This window comes from Microcaecilia unicolor, chromosome 1 (genome assembly GCF_901765095.1).
Source record: "Microcaecilia unicolor chromosome 1, aMicUni1.1, whole genome shotgun sequence".
Classification (NCBI taxonomy): Eukaryota; Metazoa; Chordata; class Amphibia; order Gymnophiona; family Siphonopidae; genus Microcaecilia; species Microcaecilia unicolor.
Window position 1 is genome coordinate 268,699,493 of NC_044031.1, and position 26,540 is coordinate 268,726,032.

The 26,540-nt window shown below is 43.0% G+C and overlaps 1 protein-coding gene across 1 annotated transcript in view; it reads left to right on the plus strand.

Moving 5' to 3' along the window:
• The window catches only part of NEK11 (NIMA related kinase 11), a 489,228-nt gene that overhangs the window by 275,825 nt on the left and 186,863 nt on the right, over window positions 1-26,540 (plus strand). Inside the window, 2 exon segments of the mRNA XM_030206452.1 lie at window positions 8,477-8,537; window positions 25,244-25,340. Coding sequence (XP_030062312.1) covers window positions 8,477-8,537; window positions 25,244-25,340 — 158 coding nt within the window.

Genomic DNA, 26,540 nt, shown 5'->3' on the forward strand with positions numbered 1-26,540 from the left:
AGGATAGAAGGCAATGTCCTTTTGTGGATTAGGAATTGGTTATTGGACAGAAAACAAGGGTAGAGTTAAATAGCCATTTTTCTCAATGGAAAATGGTGGAGTGCCACAGGGATCTGTACTGGAACCAGTGATATTTAACATATTTATAAATGATCTGGAAATCGGCATGATGAGTGAAGTGATTAAATTTGCAGATGACAAAAACTATTCAAAGCTGTCAAAAGACATGTGGACTGTGAAAAATTGCAGGAAGACCTTAAGAAACTGGAAGGCTGGGCATCCAAATGGCAGATGAAATTTAATGTGGACAAATTCAAAGTGATGCACATTGAGAAGAACAATCCAAATCATAGTCAACTGATGCTAGGGTCCACCTTAGGAGTCAGCACTCAAGAAAAAGATCTAGGTGTCATTGAGGGGCATAATCGAACAGAAACGCCTATCTCCATGGGCGTTTATCTCCGAGAACGGGTCCGTGAAGGGGCGGAGTGAACCGTATTTTCCAAAAAAAATAGACGCCCATGTTTTATTCGCCAAGGTGTGAGCTGGGCGTTTTTGCTTTTCAGCGATAATGGAAAATGAAATCGCCCAGCTCAAAAACGAATAAATCCAAGGCATTTGTTCGTGGGAGGGGCCAGGATTCATAGTGCACTGGTCCCCCTCACATGCCAGGACACCAACCGGGCACCCTAGGGGGCACTTTTACAAAAACAAAAAAAAGGTAAAAGAGCTCCCAGGTGCATAGCACCCTTCCCTTGGGTGTTGAGCCCCCCAAATCCCCCTCAAAACCCACTGCCCACAAGTCTACACCATTACTATAGCCCTAAGAGGTGAAGGGGGGCACCTACATGTGGGTACAGTGGGTTTGGGGGGGTTGGACGACTAAGCATTAAGCAGCACAATTGTAACAGGTAGGGGGGGGATGGGCCTGGGTCCACCTGCCTGACGTCCACTGCACCCCCTAACAACTGCTCCAGGGACCTGCATACTGCTGCTTGGGAGGAGGGTATGACATTTGAGGGTGAAAGTAAAAAGTTGTGAAACATCATTTTTTTGTGGTGGGAGGGGGTTAGTGACCACTGGGGGAGTCAGGGGAGGTCATCCCCGACTCCCTCTGGGGGTCATCTGGTCATTTAGGGCACTTTTTGGGGCCTTATTCGTGAAAAAACAGGGTCCAGGAAAAGTGCCCTAAATTCTAGCTACAAACGCATCCATTATCGGCGAAAGGCGCCCATCTCTGTTCGGGTGATAACCACGCCCCAGTTCCGCCTTCACCACGCCTCCGACACGCCCCTGTCAACTTTGTCCGCATCCGCGACGGAGTGCAGTTGAAAGCGTCCAAAGTTCGGCTTTCGATTATACCGCTTTATTTGTTTTTGTGAGAAAAACGCCCATCTCCCGATTTAGGTCGGAACTTGGGCGTTTTTCTCGTTCGATTATAAGCTGGATTGTAGACAATATGCTGAAATCTTCTGTCCAGTGTGAGGTAGCAGCCAGAAAAGCAAGGAAGATGCTAGGAATTATTAGGAGATAAGACCAAGAATAAATAAACGAGACCAAGAATATTACAATGACTCTGTATCACTCATGGTGCAACCTCACCTTGAGTATTGTGCTCAATTCTGTATCTCAAAAAAGATATAGCGGAATTAGAAAAGAGTCAAAGAAGAACGATCAAAATGATAAAGGGGATTGAGCTCCTCTCATATCAGAAAAGGCTAAAGAGGTTACGGTCTTCAGCTTGGAAAAGAGATGGCTGAGGGGGGATATGATTGAGATCTACAAAATCCTGAGTGGTGTAGAATGGGTAAAAGTGAATCAGTTTTTTACTCTTTCAAAAAGTACAAAGACCAGGGAACACTCAGTGAAATTGCATGGAAATCTCTTTTTTAAAATAAATAGGAAGAAATATTTTTTCACTCAAAGAATAGTTAAGCTCTGGAACTTGTTACCGGAGGATGTAGTAACAGAGATTAGTATATCTGGATTTTAAAAAGTTTTGGACAAGTTCCTGGAGGAAAGGTGCACAGTCTGCTATTGAGATAGACATGGGGAGAAGCCACTGCTAAGTGTCTGCTAGATCTAGAAACCTGGAAATTCAGTACCAAAATTCAAACATCGCCCGACATTGAATTTATGGCTTTAATACTGGCGGTAGTCAGCAAAATACATGTACTACCCTAGGTGCCTGAGAGTAACAATGGAATAAATATGAGGCTCAAAAGCTTGAATTCTGACTTGTTTGACTCAGTATTTTATTCTTCAGCAGTGTATAAAGTTAAAAGCCATTATAACATAGTAACTCTGTGATCATATTATAAAGTATGTTCAACAGAAAAAGTTATTAACACTGGGATTTTAACTAGATTGTGTCTGTCTCTAAACCTGCATCTTAGATAGAACATAAAGAACTTCATGCTAAAATAAGCATCTCTAATACCAAATGAAGGGTTACAAGAACTGGTAATTCAATTAGTCACCAGATCTTCTATACTAATTATGAAATGTGTCTTAAATTGTGAATAAGTGAGAAATAAAATCACTAATTCCCCATGGCAACAGGCAGAAGCATAGAAATAAAGGCATAATTAAAACAGTCCAGTCTTTCCATTCTCTGCAAGTAATGCCATGGATATTTTTGAAACAATTGGTGTTAAAATTGCTGATATATGTACTGAGCAAATAGGTGATCATAAAAGCCATATATGTCTATTAAATTTCCTGCAATATTTTTTTTGCTATATATGTATAGTTCCTTAAAGTGATAGAAAATTTAAGAGTAATTTTATAGCTGCTCACATGTGTACTTACTTATTTTTTACTGCTGGATTTTTAAAGCGAATGTGCATGTACTTTTGTTTTGAAAATAACCCCTATTCTCACACATTACCTGAAATTTGGAATGCTTATATTTTTTAAGGTAAAATAGGCATATATGTTTGAATTTTAAAAAGTATGCATCTAAGTGCTAAGCTCTTCCCCCCACCATCATCCAATCTGGCCTTAAAAATGATCCTTGAAACAATGGGTAAAGTTACAATACATATAGTATACACAAAGTTTTAGCTTGTGTCCATGGGTACAGTACTGCTCTACTCATGTAAATGACTTTGAAAACTGCCCTCTGTGAGTGTAATTTCATAACAGGTCACTGCAGTTGGAAGACCAAGTAGGCACCTATTTTGAAGCTATATTATAAAGATATATGAAGCCAGATTCTATATATGGGTCTAGAAATCCGCACAGAAAACATTTCCGCCTAAGGGTATTCTATAAGCGGTGCCTAGATTTAGGCACGGTATATAGAATATGTGTAGTTGATATCCTAGCACTTCAAACTATGTACCTCCATTTACACCAATGAAAATGTGGCGTAAATCCTGGCGCATAGATTTAGGCGCAGAGGGCCATATCCTATATAATAATTCTCACCTCCAACGTTCTGACTTGCTGCCTGGGACCGTGGCTCATTCCGAGTTGGTCTACTAGGCTCCGTAGATCAGGCTGACATCACCGTAGCCATTATGATGTCAACTTCAGAACCCGGGGAAAAAAAACATGCCTCACAGCTGATCCATGTCCAGAGGAGGGTCGCTGGATATGGGTGGCTAGAGGGGGGCAGGGGAGAGAGGAGGGTCGCTGGACATGGGTGGCTGCAGGGGGGGCAGGGAAGAGAGGAGGGTTGCTGGACATGGGTGGCTGCAGGGGGGGGCAGGGGTTCACTGGACATGGGTGGCTGGAGGGGGGCAGTGGAGAGAGGAGGGTCGCTGGACATGGGTGGCTGCAGTGGGTGCAGGGGGAGAGGAGGGTCGCTGGACATGGGTGGCTGCAGGGGGAGAGGAGGGTCGCTGGACATGGGTGGCTGCAGGGGAGGGCAGGGGAGAGAGGAGAAATCGCTGGACATGGAGGGGAGGGAAGGGAGAGAGGAGAGTTGTTGGATATGGATGGGTGAGGTCAGGGGAGAGAGGAGAATTGCTGGATGTGGATGCAGGGGAGGGCAGGGGAAAGAGGAGAGTTGCTGGACATGGATGCAGGGGAGGGCAGGAGAAATGCTGGACATGGATGGAGGAGAGGGAAGACAGGAAGGAGATGCACATGGATGGAGGGGGGAGAGGAGAAATTGCTGGATATGGATGGAGGGGAGGGAAGACAGGAGGAGATGCACATGGATGGAGGGGAGAGAGAAATGCTGGACATGGATGGAGGGGAGGGAAAACAGAGGAAGGAGATGCACATGGATGGAGGGGAGGGAAAACAGAGGAAGGAGATGCGCATGGATGGAGGGAAGTGAAGAAAGAGGAAGGAGATGCATACTGACAGAGATGAGGGAAAGGGAAAAGAGGAGAAAAACTACACATGGATGGAGAAAATAGATGCTGGATGGAAAGAGGGAAGAGGGGGGGCAGACTCTGGATGGAAAGGGGAGAAAGGGGATTGACACTGGATGGAAAGGAGGAAGAGAGGGGGCAGATGCTGGATGGAAAGGGGGAAGAGAAGGGGCAGATGCTGGAAGGAAAGGGGAGAGAGAGGGGGTAGACGCTGGATGGAAAGGAGGGAGAGTTAAGATCGAGGAAAGAAGAAACAAGAGACTGGGACCAACACAATTAGAAACAGTAAACAGCCAGACCACAAAGGTAAGAAAAAATGAATTTTATTTTTAGTTTAGGATAACGTAGTGTGGTAGCTGTGTTAATAAATACAGAAAATGAAAGTAAGGTGATATCTTTATTGGACTAATTTTAATACATTTTTGACTAATGTTTGGAGACTCTCTTTGTTGCTCTTGGAGACCAAACCCTCCATTTTCTTGTCAGAACAGAATACCATAACAGCAGTATACTGTCCTGACCTGAGGAAAAAGGTTTTGGTCTTTGAAAGCTAATTGAAAAATGTATTTAGTTCAATAAAAATTATATTATCATATTTTCCATTTTTTGTTTTATTAGTATTTGTTAACCTATAAAGTGATTGAAATATGTCAGTTTTTGAAATTTGCATCTCTTTATATTTGCACAATACAGGGGGACTGAGGGGTGGGACTGTTCAGGGAAGAAGTCCTGGTGCAGGTTGCAGGCAGCCTATGAGTGGCGCTGCCACTGCCCAGGTGAAGACTGCAGCAGACAGGATTTTAAGGTGGGGGGGGGGGGGGGGGAGAGAACCCACTGCCTGTAAAAAAAAAAAAAAAATTTCAGCACCCCCAATCATTTTGAAAAGTTGACTCCTATGCACCCACCTACCTTTTAGGCAGAGCAGAGGCAGACTCGGCATGACGGCACAGTGGGCACGCACACATGCAGTCGCACTACAGGTCGCAGCTTGACCTCTGGTGACCCATGCGTGACCGTGCGTCCTTCCTTCTCTGCGTGCTACTGCTGCTGTTGAGTCATGTTTTGTTGTATATCCCCACCTGCACGGCGCGCTCAGCCTCGTTCCCGCTCGTCGTTGGTGGTCAAAATAACTGCACGCACACACCACGCTTACTGCTGCCAGGGGTTGACTAGTTGCGAGGAAAGGTTGGAGATACGGATCAGCAAGCAGCTGCCCAGCACCGCAGGACCAGGTAATAATACATATATTTTTTAACATCATCATGTAATTTTTTTAACATGATCATGTAATTTTTTAAAAATTAAGCTAGCTGGGCACTATTAAAATTTATTGTTGGGAATTTCTGGGTGGGGTAAGCACTTCACTGCCAGTGCCTAGGACAAAAAATGAATATTTAATGATTAAAATATACCTTTTTTTGCCCTAGGCAGTGAAGAGCCCACCCCCACCCAGAAGCTCACTACCATGACCAACCAGCGTTTTGATTACTCTGGTCTGGTGGTGGGCTTCTGGATGGGCCATGGGGGGTAGACTGTTAACTGCCTAGGGCAAAAAATAAAAGATGTATTTAGTCATTAAATATATCTCTTTTGCCCTGGCCTAGGCAATGAGGAGCCCATCCCCATCCAGTAAGTATATGGTTTATGATGATGCAGGGCAGCTGTTGGGTAGAATACTTAGAAATCCATCATAAAGTGCATTCTATGGCATTATTTTGTAGTATCCCAAGAAACACTACTCATACATACATATATATATATATATATATATATATATATATATATATATATATATATATATATATATAATTTTATATTTTATTTGTAACATTTATACCCTGCACTTTCCCACTCTTTAGCAGGTTCAATGCGGCTTACAAATCCTACAGTTTAAACAAAGTAGCATAACATGGATGCAGCTGTGATACAGTAAGTAAAGAGGAGGTCGTTTAAATAGTAATGCTTAACAAACTAATATAAAATGCATGTAGATGTAATATAGTAAAATTGAAAGTGATCGTAAGATGAGGATAGGTGAGATGGGCAAGCAAGGAGGATGGTAGAGGTAGGGAATGGGAGATGGGTGTGTAATGGGGTTAGCGTATTATTTTTAATAGAGTGAAAGGAGGGAAGAAGAGGGATGCACTAGAATGGATAAGGAGGTGTAGGAAGAGGAGTGTACTAGAAGAAAAATATGGGACAAATTCCAGATATAGTCTTCGTAGTCTAGTCTAGGTAGTACAGATGGACTCGCAGATTAAGTCAAGATGAACTCGCAGATTAAGTCAAGTCTTTATTGTAGGCTTGCTTATCTCAGTTGATAACACCCTCATCCTCCCCATCTCATCTGCCTGCAACCTCGGAGTCATCTTCGACTCCTTCCTCTCCTTCTCTGCGCATATCCAGCAAATAGCCAAGACCTGTCGCTTCTTCCTCTATAACATTAGCAAAATTCGCCCTTTCCTCTCTGAGCACACCACCCGAACTCTCATCCACTCTCTCATTACCTCTTGCCTTGACTACTGCAACCTACTCCTCACTGGCCACCCACTTAGCCATCTATCCCCCCTTCAGTCCGTTCAGAACTCTGCTGCACGTCTTATCTTCCGCCTGGACCGATATACTCACATCACCCCTCTCCTCAAGTCACTTCACTGGTTGCCAATTAGGTACCGCATACAGTTAAAGCTTCTCCTATTAACCTACAAATGCACTCAATCTGCAGCCCCTCCCTACCTCTCTACCCTCATCTCCCCCTACGTTCCTACCCGTAACCTCCGCTCTCAAGACAAATCCCTCCTTTCAGTACCCTTCTCCACCACCGCCAACTCCAGGCTCTGCCCTTTCTGCCTCGCCTCACACCATGCTTGGAATAAACTCCCTGAATCCATTCACCAGGCCCCCTCCCTGCCCATCTTCAAATCCTTACTCAAATCCCACCTCTTCAATGTCGCCTTCGGCACCTAACCACCATACCTTTATTCAGGAAATCTAGACTGCCCCAACTTGACATTTCATCCTTTAGATTGTAAGCTCCTTTGAGCAGGGACTGTCTTTCTTTGTTAAACTGTACAGCGCTGCGTAACCCTAGTAGCGCTCTAGAAATGTTAAGTAGTAGTAGTAGTGTGTATATATATATATATATATATATATATATATATATATATATATATATATATATATATATATATATATATATAGTGCCCACCCATATTAGCTCTGGGCCCAGCCAAAATGCCAGGTCTGGCTACGCCACACAGCCAAATTGCACTTGCACATTTATTGGTTAACAACCTGATAATTGGCTACTAACAAGCAATTATCAGTGCTATTTGGCACTAATTAGAATCTATGCACACAACTTTCTAAGCGTATTCTGTAAATGTGGTGCACATAAAATCTTATGCATGGATGTTAAAAGGGGGCATGGCCAGGGGTGGGTCATGGGCAGGTCATGGCAGGCAGTGTTATAGAATATGTCCAATTCGCACCTAAGTTAGGCACAAGCATGTACACCAGGTTTTAGTTGGCATAAATGATCATGCCCAAATTTTAATCATGGGAACAGGCACTACATATATTCTATAAACCACACCTAATATTAGGCGAGGTTTATAGAATAGCGCTAAACGCAGTTTTTTTCGGTGCCAATTTTTTTGCACCATATATAGCATCTTGTCCTTGGTGCCTTAATTTAGGCACGCCTTATAGAATTGCTCTTCACATGTCTTTGTGAAAGAGCCTTATGAAACCTGCTAAAATTGCAGCTAAATGCACTCATGTACATTTACACCTGCTCATGAGAAGATGTACATGTACACAGGTGAAGATTGTGTGTTCGTGCATATTTCGTATGCAACACACATACTTTGTGACTCTGCCCAAACTATGCCCCTGAACATCCCTACACTCAGGTCATGTAAAAGTACATGCCTTCTTATAAGCACTGGACTAATTTTTAGAGGAATTTATACATTTATACATTTTAGAGGGCTTTATAAATTTCTCCCTTTTATGTCACATAAAACTCCTGTTCCCTGAAGGAGGCAATGTAATATATAGCACAACGAAGACATCAAGTTGGTTCATATTCGATATTTACATTTAGTAGTCAGGCTTTATCAATTTTCCTTTCTTTTTCTTGACAGGACAGTGATATTGAGGCAATGCTCAAGTGTTTGGAAAATGTCCTCAGCTGCACATCTTCAGGTGAGAAGAGTTTATTATTTCAAAATATAAGTACAGCTTTAAAAGATTAGTATCCGTCTATATCTAAAACTATCCAGCTTATTTTTGAAACAGAAAGACGCCCATATTTCGACCCAAATCGAGAGATGGGCGTCTGTTTCCTGTGGGCGCCCAAATCGGTATAATCGAAACCCGATTTTTGGCGTCCTCAACTGCAGTCCATCACAGAGACGAACAAACATCACGGGGGCGTGTCGGAGGCGTGGTGAAGGCGGGACTGGGGCGTGGTTATTGGCCTAGGAGAGATGGGCGTCTTTAGCTGAAAATCGAAACAAGAAGGGCGTTTATGACGAGAATTTGGTCCACTTTATTTGGACCCTTTTTTTTCAGGTCCAAGTCCCAAAAAAGTGCCCCAACTGACCAGATGACCACTGGAGAGAATCGGGGATCATCTCCCCTGACTCCCCCAGTGGTCACTAACCCGCTCCCACCAAAAAAACCCCCATTTTACAAACTTTTTTTCCTAGCCTGTATGCCAGCCTCAAATGCCGTACCCACCTCCATGACAGCAGAATGTGTTCTATCCTCTGACAGCCTTTCTCTGGTTCTAATATGGGTCTCGGGTGAGTGTGACACCTTTTCTGTTAAGGGCACTGCAGAGTCACATCAGCAATGCATTGTGGTGGGTGTAGGGTAGTGGGCTCCGTGATTCCAGTAGCTTGTGTTAAATGCTCACGATGTTGGTAGTTGGTAGGCTCTACTCCCATTGTGCTTTTCCCTCTGCTTACTGGGTCAGAGTGTGCCCTGTTTTGTTTCCGGTAGTCCATGAAGTAGTGGCCATTTGTGTAAGACTGTTTTAGAACCCTTTCATGCATTAGCCACGTTACAGCACTTAGTTCTTACCTTGAATGTTCCTGAAAGAGGGCATTGTACACCATTCTGCCAGCTCGGACCTACTGCTAATCTCAGTACCAGCGAGACTCTTTGCCAGTGGGGCACAACCTCTGATCTGCAGTTAACTGTGAGTAAAGGTGCTTATTCAAATAAAGGACGTTTTCAGCGAGATCAGTCTTCAGGTGTGAACTGCTGTGCCAAGGTTATACAGCAGCAACAAGTCCTGTCCCTGGAGCACTTTTAGTGGGTACTGCAGTGCATTTCAGGCAGGCAGACCCAGGCCCATCCCCCCCACCCACCTGTAACACTTGTGGTGGTAAATGGGAGGCCTCTAAAACCCACTGTAGCCACATGTAGTTGCCCCCTTCACCCCTAAGAGCTATGGTAGTGTTGTACATTTGTCCCTCCCACGACCAAATGGCTTGGATTAGGACGTTTCTGAGCTGGGCGTTTTTAGTTTCCATTATCGCTAAAAAAAACCCCGCCCATCTCAGAAAGGACCAAATCCATGGCATTTGGTCCATCCAAACCATATTTTCGGAACGAAAGATGGACGCCCATCTTTTTCGAAAATACGGTCTGACCCGTTTTCGGACATAGACACCCATGGAGATGGGCGTTCACGTTCGATTATGCCCCTCGATGTCTTGAAAGGAAAAATCCAGTAGAAAAAAGATGTTAAGTAGCAGATACAAACCTTTGCCTATTTGGTTTCTGGGATTCTTTTATACAAAGGGGTTGAAACTTGAGTATTGCCACCAATTGTCATTGTCAAGGCTTCAGTCCTATTTACTGACCATTTGTTCATATTTCATTAGCATTCATAATTCAATTATCTTAGCATGAATGTAACCACTGGTTTTGGTAGAATCTATATAGAGGACCTCTGAGTTCAGTCCAGTCTATGTACTGATGGTCTAGTAGACCAGAGAACTGAAGTGTCACGTCTGTGGCCGTGACCCCTCTCAGACTCACCTTATTTCCTGTGGTCAGCTTCTGAGCTGGCTTCTGTCTGTTCTTTGTGAGTTAGTTCTGTCTCTGTGTGCTGGCTGTATTAGATTGTCGGTGTGCTGTCACCCGTTCCAGATTTCAGCTCAGTCCAGTCCGGATCTTCCAGGCTGCCCGACCCTTAGTTGCCTGGTGATTGTTGCACCTGAGTCCCAGCTGCCCGCTGGGCTTATTAACCATTTGGAACCTCTCTGCCTTTGCCTTTGCATTGCGTCTAAGGCCCTGGTATGTTGGTGCTTGTGGCACTTCTGCTAGTCCGGTTGTTTGCCTGAGATTCTTGCCTGTTTCTGGTTAGCCTGTGTTTAGTTTTGGTTTGCTTGCTTTCCTTGCCTGGTTTCTTGTTTGTATTCTGTGTTTAGTTTCTGTTTGTGTGCTGGCTTTGTGGCTGCTTGCAGCTTTTAGTTCTGTGTCTTGTTTGTCAGTGTTTTGTTCCCTGTTTCAGTGGCTGCTTGCAGCTTCCAGTTTCTGTCCCCTAGCTTGTCCTGTCCCTGCCTTGTGTTGTATTGTCTAGCCCAGTTTCCTGCCTTGCTGCCCATGTTCCTTCCTTTCCCCTCTGACACTCAGTCCCTGTTCTGCCTTGCTGTTATCCAGTCTTGCCCTGTCCTGCAAAGTCCTGTCGGCCACCTGAAGCTGGGAGCTCAACTCCTGGTGGAAAGTGGCCAAGTGCAGGTGAAGCCTAATTGCTTGCCTGAGATTTGCCTAGCCTCCAGTGTGGGGTGGGCTCACAAACCAGGTTCCAGTTTTGAAAACGTGACATGAAGGCTTCACTGGGGAAGCCTAACCAGACCTCTCTTTAGATGTCACGGCTCCATTTTGTTATAGACTGTGGATTTTACCTTAAGGAATACTAATATACTCTCTGTTCACCCAGGGATCAACTCCCAGATAATTGATTTGGGATGGCAGCAGAAGTGGTGGTTCCAAAAAGGGTTGATTTCTTTATAAGAGTAGCAAAGTATACATTAATATATACCTCTCAGTGTAATACATCCATTTTTACCATGAAACATCAACAGCAAAACTCATTCATGCTGAGTCTATAGAGAAGACAGTGCCACTGATGAGACAAGGTTCACTGTGAAGATAGGAGGAATTGCAGCTGGTTGGGTTTTTTTATTTTTTGTTTCATTTGTACCCTGCGCTTTCCCACTCATGGCAGGCTCAATGCGGCAGGCAATGGAGGGTTAAGTGACTTGCCCAGAGTTACAAGGAGCTGTCTGTGCCGGGAATCGAACTCAGTTCCTCAGGACCAAAGTCCACCACCCTAACCACTAGGCCACTCCTGTTCCTTTGAGCGGATGATAAAGTCTCACTTTTCTCTTCTGGTCTTCCCAGTCACATCACATCAATTAACATGATAGTTCTGAACTTAGTCCTTCAGGTTGTTGAATGTTGAAACTTCTTGAAGGAAACATTTTGTAAAAGTTGTCTGCGTATTTCTCGTAGGGGGTTTTGTAGTAGGCCCAAAAGCTAGGAGCAAGGAAATTGCTAGAACTTTCTGTGATGAAATAGAAGCTCAGCATAATTGACTCTTCAGTTTCTTTCTGCAGACTGGTCATGCACACACACGAATTGGGAGTCTCACTAGATGATTAACAGTGGCTTAAAAACACATAAACCATGTCCTCCAAAACACTTGGGAGCATCTAGCAATATTACAACAGGCCTACACTTAAAATATCTTTCACTCTTTTTCCTCATGCTTTAAACAATGACATGAGATGGGTAGGATAGCTTAGAACTGCCAAATCATATGAGAAACATAGCAGCACTGACCTTCAGATCAAGCCCAACCCTTTATGTATGCTATTGGAGGGGTGGGGGTAGGCTTACACTACAGAATATATATGGATGACATTCAGGGCCCTGTTTACTAAAGTGCACTAGTGTTTTTAGTGTGCACTAATGCTAGAGACACCCATTATGGGTGTCTCTAGCATTAGTGCGTGCTAAAAACACTAGTACCTATAGCGCAGCTTAGTAAACAGGGCCCTACGTTTTTCTTTAGATTTGAGAAAATCAGTGGCAGATAGTATTAGTCTACTATGTTTATATCTGAAAACAATTGACAAGTGGATGAAAGCAAATCATCTAAAACTGAATATGTCTCAGACACAAATAATGTTTTTGTCAGGGTACCCAGTTTCAGGTGTTTCAAAATCTTTTCATATTGATGGTCGAGAAATCAAAATTGTTGAAAAAAAAAGGCAAACGCTTAGTGTTATTCTAGATTTGTCTTTAACTATGAAAGATCATGTGAATAAAGTGGTACCATCTTCTCAAAATTGAGATTGATCAGACACTTGAAAGACTGTCTACTTTCTGAAATGTTTAGAATGCTAGTTCAAAGTATTATTGTACTGCAGTTTGACTATTGAAATAGCCTGTTGGTGGGGTTGCCCCCAAAACTTTGAGGGCTTTGTAAATAGCTCAAAATGTAACTGCATGGATATTATATGGTTTAACAAAATTTGACCATATCTCTGCTACCTTGTCACAATTGCAATGGCTACCTATTGAATTTAAGGGACAGTACAAAATTTTGTTACTTCTTTTTAAGGTCTTAACTGATGCTATGCCCTATGTAATATCTGCAAGCTTGCATATACACCAACCAGATAGAACCTTGAGATCTGCATTGTCAAATTTGCTTGATGTTCCTTCCTTTCAGTCAGTTCAATTAGATGAATAGAGAGCTTCAGTTTTTTATATCATAGGACCGAAACTTTGGAGTAAGCTACCTGCCTCCTTGAGAGCACTCAGGAATTTGGACCAGTTAAAAAAATCCTTGAAGACTTATTTGTTTCAGTGTGCTGTTCAAGATGTTGCCTTAAGTGATGACAGGATGACTCTTAAATTGTCTGATTTTTTAAAAAAATGTATTGCTATTTTATGTCCTTGATTATGTATGTATTTTTGTGAGCCCCCAAGAATGGCAGACCATGCGGATTTTACATTTTCCTGGGGAATCTATATAGTGCGCCTAGAGGTCCATGCCAAAATCCAAGCAGAGTCTATAACAATGCTTGTAACTTAACAAGCAATAATGAGCACTAATTAGCACTGATTAGAATTTAGGTGCACAACTCGCTAAGGGGTCCTTTTACTAAGGTGCGCTGAAATATGGGCTGCACTAGTGTAGGTGCATGTTTTGGGCACGCGAAGATCCATTTTTTAGCGCACCTGTAAAAGGCCTTTTTAAAATTTTTGCCGAAAATGGACGTGCGGCAAAATAAAAATTGGCGCACGTCCATTTTGGGTTTGAGCCAATTGACTTAGCGGAAAGGTTTCTCACGTTAACCATGCGGTAATTGGGTACACGTGTCAAGTCGGAGTTACTGCCCAATTTTCACCACGCGCCAGAAAATAAAATATATTTTCTGGTGCGTGTAGCAGCTGTGCGTCAAAAATGAAATTACTGCACGGGCCATGTGGTAGCCGGGCAGTAACTCCAAACTGATGCATGTTGGGCACACATAGGCGCCTACACAGCTTAGTAAAAGGGCCCCTAAGCATATTCTGTAACACAATGTATTGAACTAACACACGCAGGCAAAAAGGGGGGCATGGTTATGAGGGGGGAAATGGGCGTTATATGGGCGTTCTTAAATTTACACTCATAGTTATAGAATATGGCCCACTGCGCCTAAATCTACGCACCAGGATTTACATCACATTTGTGTTGGTGTAAATGGATGTGCATAGTTTTAGGCACTGAAATATTAACTATGTATATTCTATAATCAGCACCTAGGTGCCGATTATAGAATATGCTTAGTTGGCACTGATTTCAAGGCTGATTTTTTTTAGGCACCATATATAAAATCTCCCCCTGAGCGGCTAGCCACTGGCCAGCTATATTGCGCAACATAGTCAGTTAGGCACGGATATTCAGCACCAAACCAGCTATGTTGAGCAGTCAAAATAGGCTGCTAAAAGGTTAACTGGTTGGTGCTGAATATTGGCATAACTGGTTAACTTTTAAGCGGCCAAAATAAAACCAGATATTCAATGCCGGTCACTGAAAATGGCCTGGCATTGAATATCCGGGCTTAATGCCGACGGGGGACAGCAAACGTGCTGCTCGCTTCCGGCTGAATATTGGGCCCCATTGCTGTGCTCTATGCATAGCATTTTCAGGGCACATTCTATATGTTGACCCATCCACAAGTTTTTAGTTTATTTGTAGAGGCTGATGCTCTGATTTTGTTAATATTATCCACCAATCTACAGAGAGTGAGGTCTAAGTCAGTGGAAGCTGCAAGTACTAAAAAGAAATATTGTCTGCAAAAGAAAAAAAGTGTTCTTCATCCCCAAGAATAACTGAGCCTAAAGACAGCATAAAGATGTAAAACAGGATTGGGGACAAAGGAGAACCCTGCAGAATACCACATGGTGGAAGCCAAAAGCCAGAAAAGGCATTGTCTTTTCTAACCACGTAAGATCTTTCTTTCAAAAGAATCTTTTGAACCAAAGCAAAACTGTTCCTGTTAAACCTAGGTCATCCAATTTTTCCAGCATCAAGTCATGATCGACAGCATCAAAAGCAGCAGAGAGGTCAAACTGTAGTAAAATGACTTGACCTCCCATACTAATGATTTTCTTAGCTTCAAAGACTAGTGAAACTAGTAATGTCTCAGTGCTAGGCAGGCTACGGAAACCAAATTATGATGGATGTAAAACTGAAAATGTCTCTAAATAATCAGTTGATGGCACACTAAGGATTCAGCAAGATGGGTAAAAAAGTGGTCTATTAGCAATTTGCCTATAACTAGCTGGAACAGGCAGGTCCAAGTTAGAAAACTTGGGAATGGGAGTAAAAACTATCTTACCCATAGATGGTGAAAAACAGCTGGTTCAATATATTATTCATTAGCAGAGCAATCCATTGAAGAACCTCAGGAGATGCATGTCTCCAAAGAATAGAAGGACAGATGTCTAATGGACAATGAGATTTCACAAGTTTGGTTAAGTATGTTTTAAGTATCCTTAGAGATTAAGTGAAAATTAGACTGACATCTATCTGATAGACAAATCTGTAGCTTCCCCAATGATTAGAGGGTCAGCCATTATTGATGGTTTATGAAAGAGAATTACATATCACAACAAATTTCTCCAAAAAATAAGTGACTAAACAATGTGTATTAGGTCGAATAATGTGTAGGGCTGTTCATTTAATGCGATTAAGCGCGTTACGTTTTTAAAACCTGCGCTGATAATTTTTTTTTTTTAATTTTATTTCTAACTTTTACAATTATAATCAAGCAAAGCTTGTTTTGAAAAGCAATACATTTCACATATAGTTTAGTCAGGAATACAATATTATTAAAGCAACGGCTTTGAAATTTCTCGCTCAAGTCCACATATTTGGAGCAAGATATTAAGAAATGGAATATATATTAGGCAAAAATTTCAAGATTAAAGCAAACAAAAAGCTAACAGGTAACATTGCTCAGTGTTAAATTTCTCAATTAAAGGGAGAATAACATTTTAAGCACCCCTATTTTGCCTTGATGCTAGAAACACTGTTAACTGAGCTGGGTCAAAGAAAACATATTTATTTGATTGGTATCTCACTATGCATTTACACGGATATCTCAAGTCAAATGTAGCACCCAGCTGTATGACCCCCAGGTTTCACTAGAAGAAATTGTTTTCGACACTTTTGCGTTTCTCTAGAGACATCAGGGAATAATTGTATCTTTTGACCAAGAAACAATTTGTCTTTGTTTTTAAAGTACATAGTCATTAACCGGGACTTATCCGGTGTTAATGCAACTGTTGCAATTAGAGTAGTTGAGGTAACAGGTTCAAGATCTGTATTTTCAAGTAAATCTGTGACATTCAATTTTTCTTCTTAAAGAAGTCAAATCTTTTACCATAATCTCCTGTTGGGTCTTCATTTTTTTCATTTCCAAATCCTTTTTAAGTTCTAGTTGCTCCAGTTTTTCGATTTTTAAATCCAAAGATTTTATATTTTGTGTTATCATTTCTTGATTTAATTTCTGAATTTGAGGTGATAGAGATTTCCCTAGGTCCACTATTAGAGTCCATAAGGAATCTATGGTAACTTCAGGTGCTAAGTAGTAGAACTGCTAAGTAGTAGTAGTAGTAGTTTTTTTGTTTCAAAAGAAAAATGCAAAGGTGGTACCTCTTTCTCAATCGTTGTCCCCTGGCTCGTGATAGCAGCGTCTCCCACCTTTGTTGTATCTGGTGTTGTCATTCCCATCAAGGCTTCCAGATTACCAGCAGGCTGATTTAACTCCTCCTGACTCCGTTCGTTCACACCACACTTAGGAGGGACGCTCGGAGTCACCTCTGCTGGTGTACTGCTGCTCACAGGTTGAGGGGGCGGTTCCCTTGTGTCGGGGCTGAGTGTCAGCTCTAGCCCTAGAGACGCTTCAGTGCCTCCATTCGCACCAGAGCGTGTCAACGAGCCACCTTCTGACATTGCTAACACTGGAGTAGATGGATTTACAGCAGTCTGCAACAATGTGCGAATATCCTGTGAAGAAGGAGCCTGACGGGAGGGGGCACTGGAGGCTGATTGTCTCTTCGGCATCTCAGTAAGTCAAATCTTTCAGAGAGCTGTAAGAGAAAATGCTGCCTGCTAGCAGTTTTGCTCAGCGGCCATCTTGCCCCCAATGGGTGCGCTGATAATTTAAACTCGATTAACCGCGGCATTCTGCTCTCTCCTACCACTGCTCCCTCCTGCCTTGGTGCTCCTGCAGCTTGTTCTCTCCTACCTGCCACCGTACACTGCCAGTCTTTTCTCTCCTGCCACCCCACTCTCTGGCATCTCATTCCACCCGCCACCCTCTGAACTTGCCTTGTACACACAGCAGCATTAAGCACATGCTGCTCCACTCTTCTCTGTAACCAGAGCCTTCCTCTCTAGTGTCCCGCCTTCTCTGATGAAACTTCCTGTTTCCTGTTGCAGGAGTCAGACACTAGAGAGGAGATGGTGCCCACAGGGTGGGAGGAGAGACCAGAGGAGATGGTGCCCATGGAGGAGAGTTGAGGAGAGACAGAAGGAGAGAGGAGATGGTGCCCATGGGTGAAGGGGAAGGGAAGGGATAGAAACAAGACAGATATAAGATATAAGAAAAATGGCAGAAATTGAATGTGAAAGATGTTATAGGGGAAGAAGTGAAGAAGAGAGGAGAGAAAAGAAATAGTGAGGAGAGAGGAGGCCCTGAAAATAGAGTTCAGAGCACAGACAGAGAAACAGAACCAGAGACAGGGAATAAGATGATTAGAAAAATAAAATCACCAGACAACAAAGGTCCAGTCCTGTCCAGATCCATTTCTTGTCTTGCCCTTCTCTTGCCTTTTCTGGACCCAGAAGTTCTGTATCTTGCCTTGTCCTGCCTGGGGTTCAGTTCTCTCTTGCCTATTCTAAACCCAGTTTTAGAGTCCTGCTTTGTTCTGCCTGGGTTCCAGTTCTGCCCTTGAACTTGCTTTCCTTGCCTCATCTGAATCCGGTCCTTGTCTTGTTTGCTGTATCTTGTTACTCTTTCCCTGTGCCAGTCCAGAAGACTTGTCTGCCACAGCCCCGGCTGTGGCCCAAGGGCTCACCATCCCTGAATCCATGACAGATTGCAAACGCCATGAGCTCAAGTCATCTGGTGTTAGTGTTCCTGCCTTGACCTTGTTCTTTTCTACAGTTTAGTCCTGCTTCAGCATCTTGTCTGTTTTACTTCTGCTCTTGTCCAGTTCTGCCCAGGACGTAGCCATTTACTTGGACCACTTCTAGCAAGCCTCCCTCTTGGAAGAACAGGAGGCTGCAGATCTCCTATTGGGAAGTAGGCTATCACAGAGTAAGCTTGCTCGTGTTCAGCCACAGCTGATTATATGGCTAGAATCCCTGTGAACTATCTTCAACCTCGTGTTTTCTGTACCATGCCCGAAGAACTGGACCATTGGGACCCCATTTCTTTCCAGATGAATCTGCGGTTACATGGACAGCCCATGGTAGTCCACTGGCTACTGTCTTGATCCAGTTCAGTTCACAAACTCCAGTCCTGTTTCCAGTTTCAGCACAGCTCCATTTCCCAATTGAATTTCAGTTTCAAACATGGCTTCAGCTTCTAGCATATAACTTGCTTCTAGTCCTGGTTCCAGTTCCAGTATCAAGAAACTGTGAAGTCCTATACTGTGCCCAAAGATCCAGACTATTGGGATGTGGTCTAGGACCCTTTTTGATTCCAGTTGGGACTGCAGATGCATGGACAGCCCATGGAAGTCCGCTGGCTACTGATTTGATCCACTTCGGTCTATCAGCTCCAGTTCTAGTGTTCTAGTTCCAGTTCCAGCATAGCTCCAATTTCCAGCACAAGCTTGAGTTTTAAACATCCAAGCCTCACTCCATTCTATCCAAGCCTTACTCTGGTGTTCCTGCATCCAAGCCTCACTTCAGAGTCTATCCAAGCCTTGCTCTGTGTTCCTGCGTCCAAGCCTTTCCAGGGCACCAGAGGTTCTGATATCATCAGTGAGGACCTTTATAAGGAACTCTGGGACTTTCATGCTTTGCCTTTGCAAGACGTTTCAGCCTTGTCTTCATGTTCCCTCCTTGGTTCCAGTTCCTGTCTTGTTCCTGCTTCTGCTTTGCCTTGCCAAGTTCTTGCCTTGTTTCTGCCTAGCCGTGTTCCTGTGTGTCTTGTCCCTGAAGCCTTGTTCCTGTATGCCTCATCTCCTGCCTAGTCTTGTTCCTGTGAGTCTTGTCTCTGAAACCTTGTTCCTGTGTGCCTTGTTTCTGAACCTTGTTCCTGAACCCTTGCTCCTGTGTAGCCGTGTTCCTGCTTATCCGTTCCAGTCTGGGTTCAGTTCTAGCCCTGTTGCTTTTCTCTCTATGCCTCATCTGGATCCAGCTTCTGTCCTACCTGTCTGCTTCATCCAGTTGTGCCTAGCCTTGCCTTGTCTTCTCCAGTCCTGTCTGGATCCAGTTCTTGCCTTGCCCTTGTCTTGCCTTTTCTGGACCCAGTTTTAACTTAGTTCTGTATCTTGCCTTTTCTGCCTGGGGTTCAGTTCTGTCTTGTCTATTCTGAACCCAGTTTTATCCTAGTTCTGCCCTTTCCTTGCCTCGTCTGGATCCGGTCCTTGTCTTGTTTGTTGTATCTTGTTACTCTTGCCCTGTGCCAGTCCAGAGGACTTGCCTGCTACAGCCTCAGCTACAGCCCAAGGGCTCATGATCCCTGATCCGTGACACTATTCAAGGCTGGGCCATTTCCGGTGACCGGCATTGAATTTCTGGTTTCATTTTTGACCTCCACAACTTAGCCGGTTAAATGCTTAGCTGTTAAAGATAAGCCTTTCTATTTATGTGGCATATTTTAACTGCTAAACATAGCCAGTTTGATGCTGAATATCTGCTTCTAGCTGGCTACGTTGCCCCAGAAGCAGCAAATGAATATACACAAAAGACCTCCGCGTTGCTGCAAATAGCAATGGCAGATACCTATGTCATAAGTGGAGGGCTTTTTGTGTATTTTCATTTGTTGCGTCTGTTGTGAAGAGCACCATAGGATAATGTTTCATGCTGTACTTCTAACTGACCCCTGATGCAGGCATTTGCTGAAACATGGGCCATGTCAGGTCTCTGAATAAATATTGCTTCCTCTGAATTTTGATTCTGCCTCGTGATCCCGTCTGCGGCCTGATGCACTTTCTCTACTCCCCATTAATATTTTAGGCATTATTATCATCATAAAGGTTTATGCCATTTTTATAGATAAACAATTCAAAGTGGTTTACATCATTAACAAAATACAATAGAAGAAAGAATAAAAGAGAACACTAACCAGAAATTTTCAATTCCCAACCCTTCCCTTAGTTAAACTGCTGAAAAAAAAGCATTATAACATTTTGAACAGATATGTTTTCATTAAAGTCTTATTCTGCAATTCAATGGCCAATTTATTCCAGTAAGTCAGGCCTTTCATACTAAAATCCCTGTTCCTCTATTTTAACCTTAGACAAACAGCTAGGTTTAGAGTTTCTAACAAGATCTGGGATGATGATCTAAGCGTATGGGAGGGTGCATACTGGTGGATAAGCTTCAGCAAGTAAGTTGGAGTTGATAATATAATAAATTAAAAATCAAGACCATCAACTTAAATAAGTAGTGCTCCCTAACTGTTAACCAATGAAGTTCACTAAGAATGGGACTAACACTTTCCCATTTACTTCTGCCCACAAGCAATCTGATGGCTGCATGTTGGATTGTCTGCAATTGTTTTAAAACATTTTTCCAGTAATCCCTAAATACAATACATTACAATACATTACATCAGTCTTTGTAATTGTATTTACTATGTAAGCCGCATTGAGCCTGCAATGAGTGGGAAAGCGCGGGGTGCAAATGTAATAAATAAATAGTCCAAAAGGCTTAACAAAAGAGCATATGTAACTGCCTGCAAAGCTCTTGTGTCTAAGAAAGTTGCAGCTGCCTTATTAACTTCAATTTCCAAAAGGCCTTTTCTGTAATGTAGGATATTTGCTTTTGACCCACTCCATCTTTTTCCAACGTCATACCTAATACTTTTAACTTTGTCTACCCAGGATACTTCTTCACTTCCATTATAAACATTCATTTCAACTTCTTCCTTAGAAATATTCCCAAGTCCCAAACAAGTATTCTTCAAAACATTTAATTTCAACTTACTACCTTCCAGCCAGGTCTTGACCTGGCCTCAATAAGCATAGATGTAATTGGGACATCAACCTCACTATTATCTCCCTCCATTGGATAGACATCTACTGTATTTTTCTAAAAAGAATGTTCATACTGCACTTCAGATACCCCAATTTGGATGTCTAAATTCTGACTTGGATATCCTTTCTAAAATGCCACTCATAATGAGCCCCAGCGCTGCCCCGTTAACACACACAAAATAGAACATACCGCATGGTTTCCCCTCTCAGTGAGCACCACCCTCTCCAATCATCCCAGACAGTTTTCCCCATCACAATCAAGGCCCTCCTCAAGATTTGACCAGCCATTAAAATAAGTCCACACCCCACAAGGAATCCCTGTCCCAAAGATCAAACCTCCTGTATCGGAACCCCAACCCTGACCAGAAGTCCCCGTCCCATCATACTCCAGTCCTCCCCCATTCCCAACTCTCCCCAGGATTCACTCAGGATTTCCCTGGTAATCTAATGGCCTTCCTCTGCTCCTCAGCCACTAGCCAGCAAGGCTTAAAATGGCATCCATGTACCAAGTGGTAGTCTCACTTGCATTATGGTAACATCCTTTATAATGGTGTTAAGTAATTTACTCTTAGGAGGTTGCAAAACATCCAAAACAAGGCAGTCAAACTATTACATTCACCTTGGAAATACGATCATGCCACCGCCCCCTCCCCTTCAAGTCACTAAAAACTAGCTTCCAATTAACTATAGGGTTGCGTTGGCTGTCAGAGCCTTCTTTTCTGGGACACATCCTGATATTGCAAGTAATATGATCCCCATTAAATCTAATAGACTGATGAGGTCTTAAAATTGAACTTATGCCATTTTCCATCAGTAACTCACACTGACCTTGAAGCAACATGTCAAACTGCTTTTTTTGCACTGGCTCCTCACCTTTGGAAGTATCTCTCTGCATAGCTGTTCACAGAACTATTATTGACTAAATTCATACAAGGGTTGAAAACCCTTTTATTTGCCTAGGCATTTGGTGAGACTGAGACCGTAGAGGCCTAACAGGGTTTTTTTTCTTCCTAATTCCTCCCTTCTCCTAATTTTACTCCGTTGTGGAAGTTTTCAGTAACAATGGTCATAAACATTTTTGTGACTCCAGTGTGGTCTTGTTTTGCTTCTTTTGTTTGTGATTCCATGTGGTAAGCCTGAGATGTACATGCTGAAAATATAACTTGTTATGTTTTATTTGTTTTTATTATTGATAAACTGTAAACAACTCTAAAATTCTCATTACTCCAGGCAGGATAGCTAATACTGAAACTGCCCAGGCAAATGGCTTTGAAAATATCCCTCTCCATTGCTATTATATGAAAACGACTCTTGTAATCATTATTTATCCCTTGCCTTTAAACACACTGAAAAATAAAATCGATTTTGTACGCTTAGCAAATCGGAGAAGATATATAATTTTCCACTGTTTCAGGATTTAAACAAGATCCTGTAAGGAATAGAACTATAAATCTCTGACAACCCAGCAGAACAATTACAGGTGTATCATACAGGGCAATCTTTACATCTTTTGTACTGACAAGATTTCTGTGACCCTAGTATTCATATGGCGGATTATAAAACACCAGACTCTTTTTGCTTGCTGTGTGGAAATGAGAGTAAATTGAAGAGAAAAGAAAACAAAGATGCCAATATAGATTCAGAGACTTTAATGAATAATGCTTGTAGTTTGAATAACCCAGAATCTTCAAAATGGTTGTCATTTTTATTGAACTGATGTGAAATTTCAGAACAATTTTTATGTGTAGATGACATAAAATTGATCTCTAGCATACCCTGATGATGAACTGCCCCAACTGGAACTGTCTTAAACAATTCTTCATGAAAACTGCTGTTATTACTTTTCTTCAGACAAGATTGTAGCAACAATGAAGTTATAAAGTGAAAAAGGTCTGTAGTTTTGTGTTAAAATACACCAATGTCTGTCCAGTCTTTTGCTTGGAATTGTATCTGATGGATGGCATAAGTTAGAGAATGATGAAAGGGAAACAATGGTGAGGTATATCTCCTAGCCTGAAAACTCATAAAAAAGCTCTTTTAAACAAGTAAGTGGGTTAGTTGTAGATGACAGTAGTTTGAGTTATTCTTGTCTGCTTAGGAGCCATTTTAGAAAGCAGACGTTTCATACAATCTTGGGATAGAAATTGATGATGTTGGCAAGGCTGGTGCAAGAGCGTAAGCATCCTAGGCAAACCTTCAGTCTTGCACCCCCGCTCCCCCTCCTCCACTCATAATTATCTTTCAGGCTTCTAGCCCCCTGCCAGATTTTAATAAATGAACTCAATAATCATGATTACTCCGATATCATCCCTCCCAGAATGATTCTGTAAAAGACACATAATTAGAATTCATGCTTTTATTAAACAGTTACAAGCATAGGCTGATTGTTCTCTGAATGTGTGCTGCTGTCAGAATCTATTATGTTTTGACTGCAGCTGCTCTTTGTTGCTCCTCCCTCCCCCCCCCAGACATTGCCACCCTAGGCAACCACCTAATGATCAGGCTGGCTCCAGAGATTGTGGCACCCTGGACCAACTTTTGTTTTTGCACCCTCATGCCCCGCTTCCCACCTGTCCCACCCCCTGCCCTGCCCCATATGTATTTTTAAATCATGTGTATTTTACATTTATTGCAACAATGTCTTGGCCCCTCCCCCCAGGGATGCACATGCACAGAGGGGGAAATTCTATCAATGGCACTCAGAAATGGACATAGAAAAAAAAAATCAGCGCTAAGTACTAACCTAACCTAAAAAAGGCATGCGCCAATTCCTGTGCCAGACTTACACCTGCTAAAACCTGCTATAAATGCTGGCACTCAAGTTATGCGCACTTATCTAGTATTCTACAACTATACCCATTCCCCATCCATCCCCTTTTGGGATATGCGCTATGGGATCCTTTTACCAAGCTGCAGTAAAAAGGGCCCTGCGGTAGCTTTGGGGTCAGTTTTTGCCACACTCCAGGGCCCCTAAAAAAGACATGGCCATGTGGTAAGATTATTCTTACCGCATGACCATGCGGGAGGGGGAAACACCGTCACCCATTCAGGTGGCGGTAAGGGCTCCCACTGTAATCCGGCGGTAACCGGGCAGCAATTACCATCAAGTTAGCGCCGCAGTAGAAATTACAGAATTATTTCCTGTAGCACTGGAAACGGCACGCGCTTGAGGCAGAACACCACCATGGCTGCACTGGACCGGAGGTAGTTCCGGATTGCCACCCGGCAACCCTATAGTTAAAGCGCCCCTATGGGAGTTAGGTACCCTATCTTATAGAATAGCATGCAGCCAGATGCCTGTGCAAATTTTAATGAGTGCCAATTAACATCAATAATTGGTTGTTGGCACCCAATTATTGATTAAGAGCTCATTAACCAATTAATTTGGGTGCCATATAGAATCCTGGGGAGAATGCGTGAAAGTAGGCACACAGTTTCTGTGCACATACTTTCTACATGTACATGTGATCACACAATTATAAAAAAGTACCTTTTTTTGAGTAAAATAGCTTTTCAACTTAGAAAATGCTTTATAAAATTATCCTCACAAAGGGCCTGCATATTTCGCACCAACTGTTTGTGTGGGTGGCTGAGTTGCTGGGTAAAATAAACTACAGTCATTTGAAAATTTAATGTATGCCTGCTGTTTCCCTCCCTGGCGCTAATTATACTACCAGCTAGGGGTTCATGTGCTATGGAAGCATGCATGCACTTTTCCCCTGACAAAGAACAATTTTTAGACAGGCCAATTTATCTGGCTAAATGGCTTTCAAAGGTGCCCTCAGTAAGAAAAATTTGAAATATTCCACATGAATAGACCTGTTAGAAAAATTGATTTGGATGGACTGCTGCCTATTTTCGATCAAAATACATTTGTTTTCTTGCCGTATATGTGCCATTTCTTTCTGAAAGAGGTTTGGTAGAGATCAAGAATCTTTTAAAGCTGAAAATTTGCTTAGTGCTCTGATCAAGTCGTTCTTTCAACACTCTTTTAATGTGCGCTCAACAGGTGAACTGCTTTTGTTCTCTGGCTGCCCTTCCATTTATTTGCTGCGGTTCTTTCTGATGAGAGAAAGGTGAATAAGGTTGTGTCTCTCTGCATTGATTTGCAGGCACTAAGAATGTCACCATAGTGGCTCCAGCAATGCCTCAGGGATCAAGAACTATGAATGACACCATGGCTGAGATCAAGGTGAAACGCATGAGGGAGTGAGTATTACATAAGTACAGAAAAGAGGTGACTTGGGACTGAATAGGAAGAGTACAGCTTTCAGCAAATGATAAAATAAGGCATGGCAAGACCTAACTGACAGACAGGGCCGCCGAGAGACTGGGCCAGGCCCGGGACAAGGCCGCCCCCGGGTCCCCCCCACCCAACCCGAGGTCGCCGGGCCCCCCATCCACCCACCAATGGGCCCTTTGCACTGACCTTAAGCGCCTCACCTTCGAAGGCGCAGCAACCAGCGGCAGACCATTCCTTCCTTCTGTGTCCCGGCTTCGCGGAAGTTACATCAGGCGAGGGTGGGACACGGAAGGAATGAGTGGTCTGCCGGTGCTTGCTGCACCTTCAAAGGTGAGGCGCTTAAATTCAATGCCAGGGAGCGACGGAGGGCGGGCGGCCCCCCCCTGGAGGCCCGGGCCCGGGGAATTTTGTACCCCCTGTCCCCCCCTCTCGGCGGCCCTGCTGACAGATACCAGCAGATGTGAATGTGGGGGTGTTGTACATCTAAATGGATGGCACTCAGTTTTGTTTTATTAATATACATTGAAGAAAACCATCTACACTCAATATATTCACGCAAAGGAATACATTTTTGCCTTTCTAAACATGTTTGAGGGATAGAAATGGAAGAGACTTAGGAGATGTAATGGTAGTGGGGAAGACAGAGAAACAAGAAACATAATGGTGAGCACTGTAAGTAAATAATGCAATATATGGTAGATGCAACTGAGTTGAACTGCAAAGTGGTTACAAAAGAGGAACACAGCACACTTGCTCCAACGTGACTACTTTATGTATTCTAGGATGATCATAGACAGGAGCAGGGTACATTTTTTTTTCTTCACATAATACATGACATGGCACAGTGAGGTCAGCATCTGACTGTTAGGGGCTCATTTTCAAAGCACAGACTTACAAACTTATGACGCCTTCATCTTTAACTAAGGGGCCCTCTTACTAAACTGCGGTAAAAGGGGGCCTGCTCTAGTGTCAGCATGTGTTTTTGACTTGTGCTGAGGCCCCTTTTTACCTTAGCGGGTAAAAGACTGTCAGGGGTGAGCCCTTACCACCACCCATTGAGATGGCGGTAGGGGCTCCTGCACTAACCCGGCAGTAACTGGCATGCTGGGGGTGGGAACTACCACTGGGCTCCTGCAGGTGTGTATCTCAGATTAGATAAATGGCAA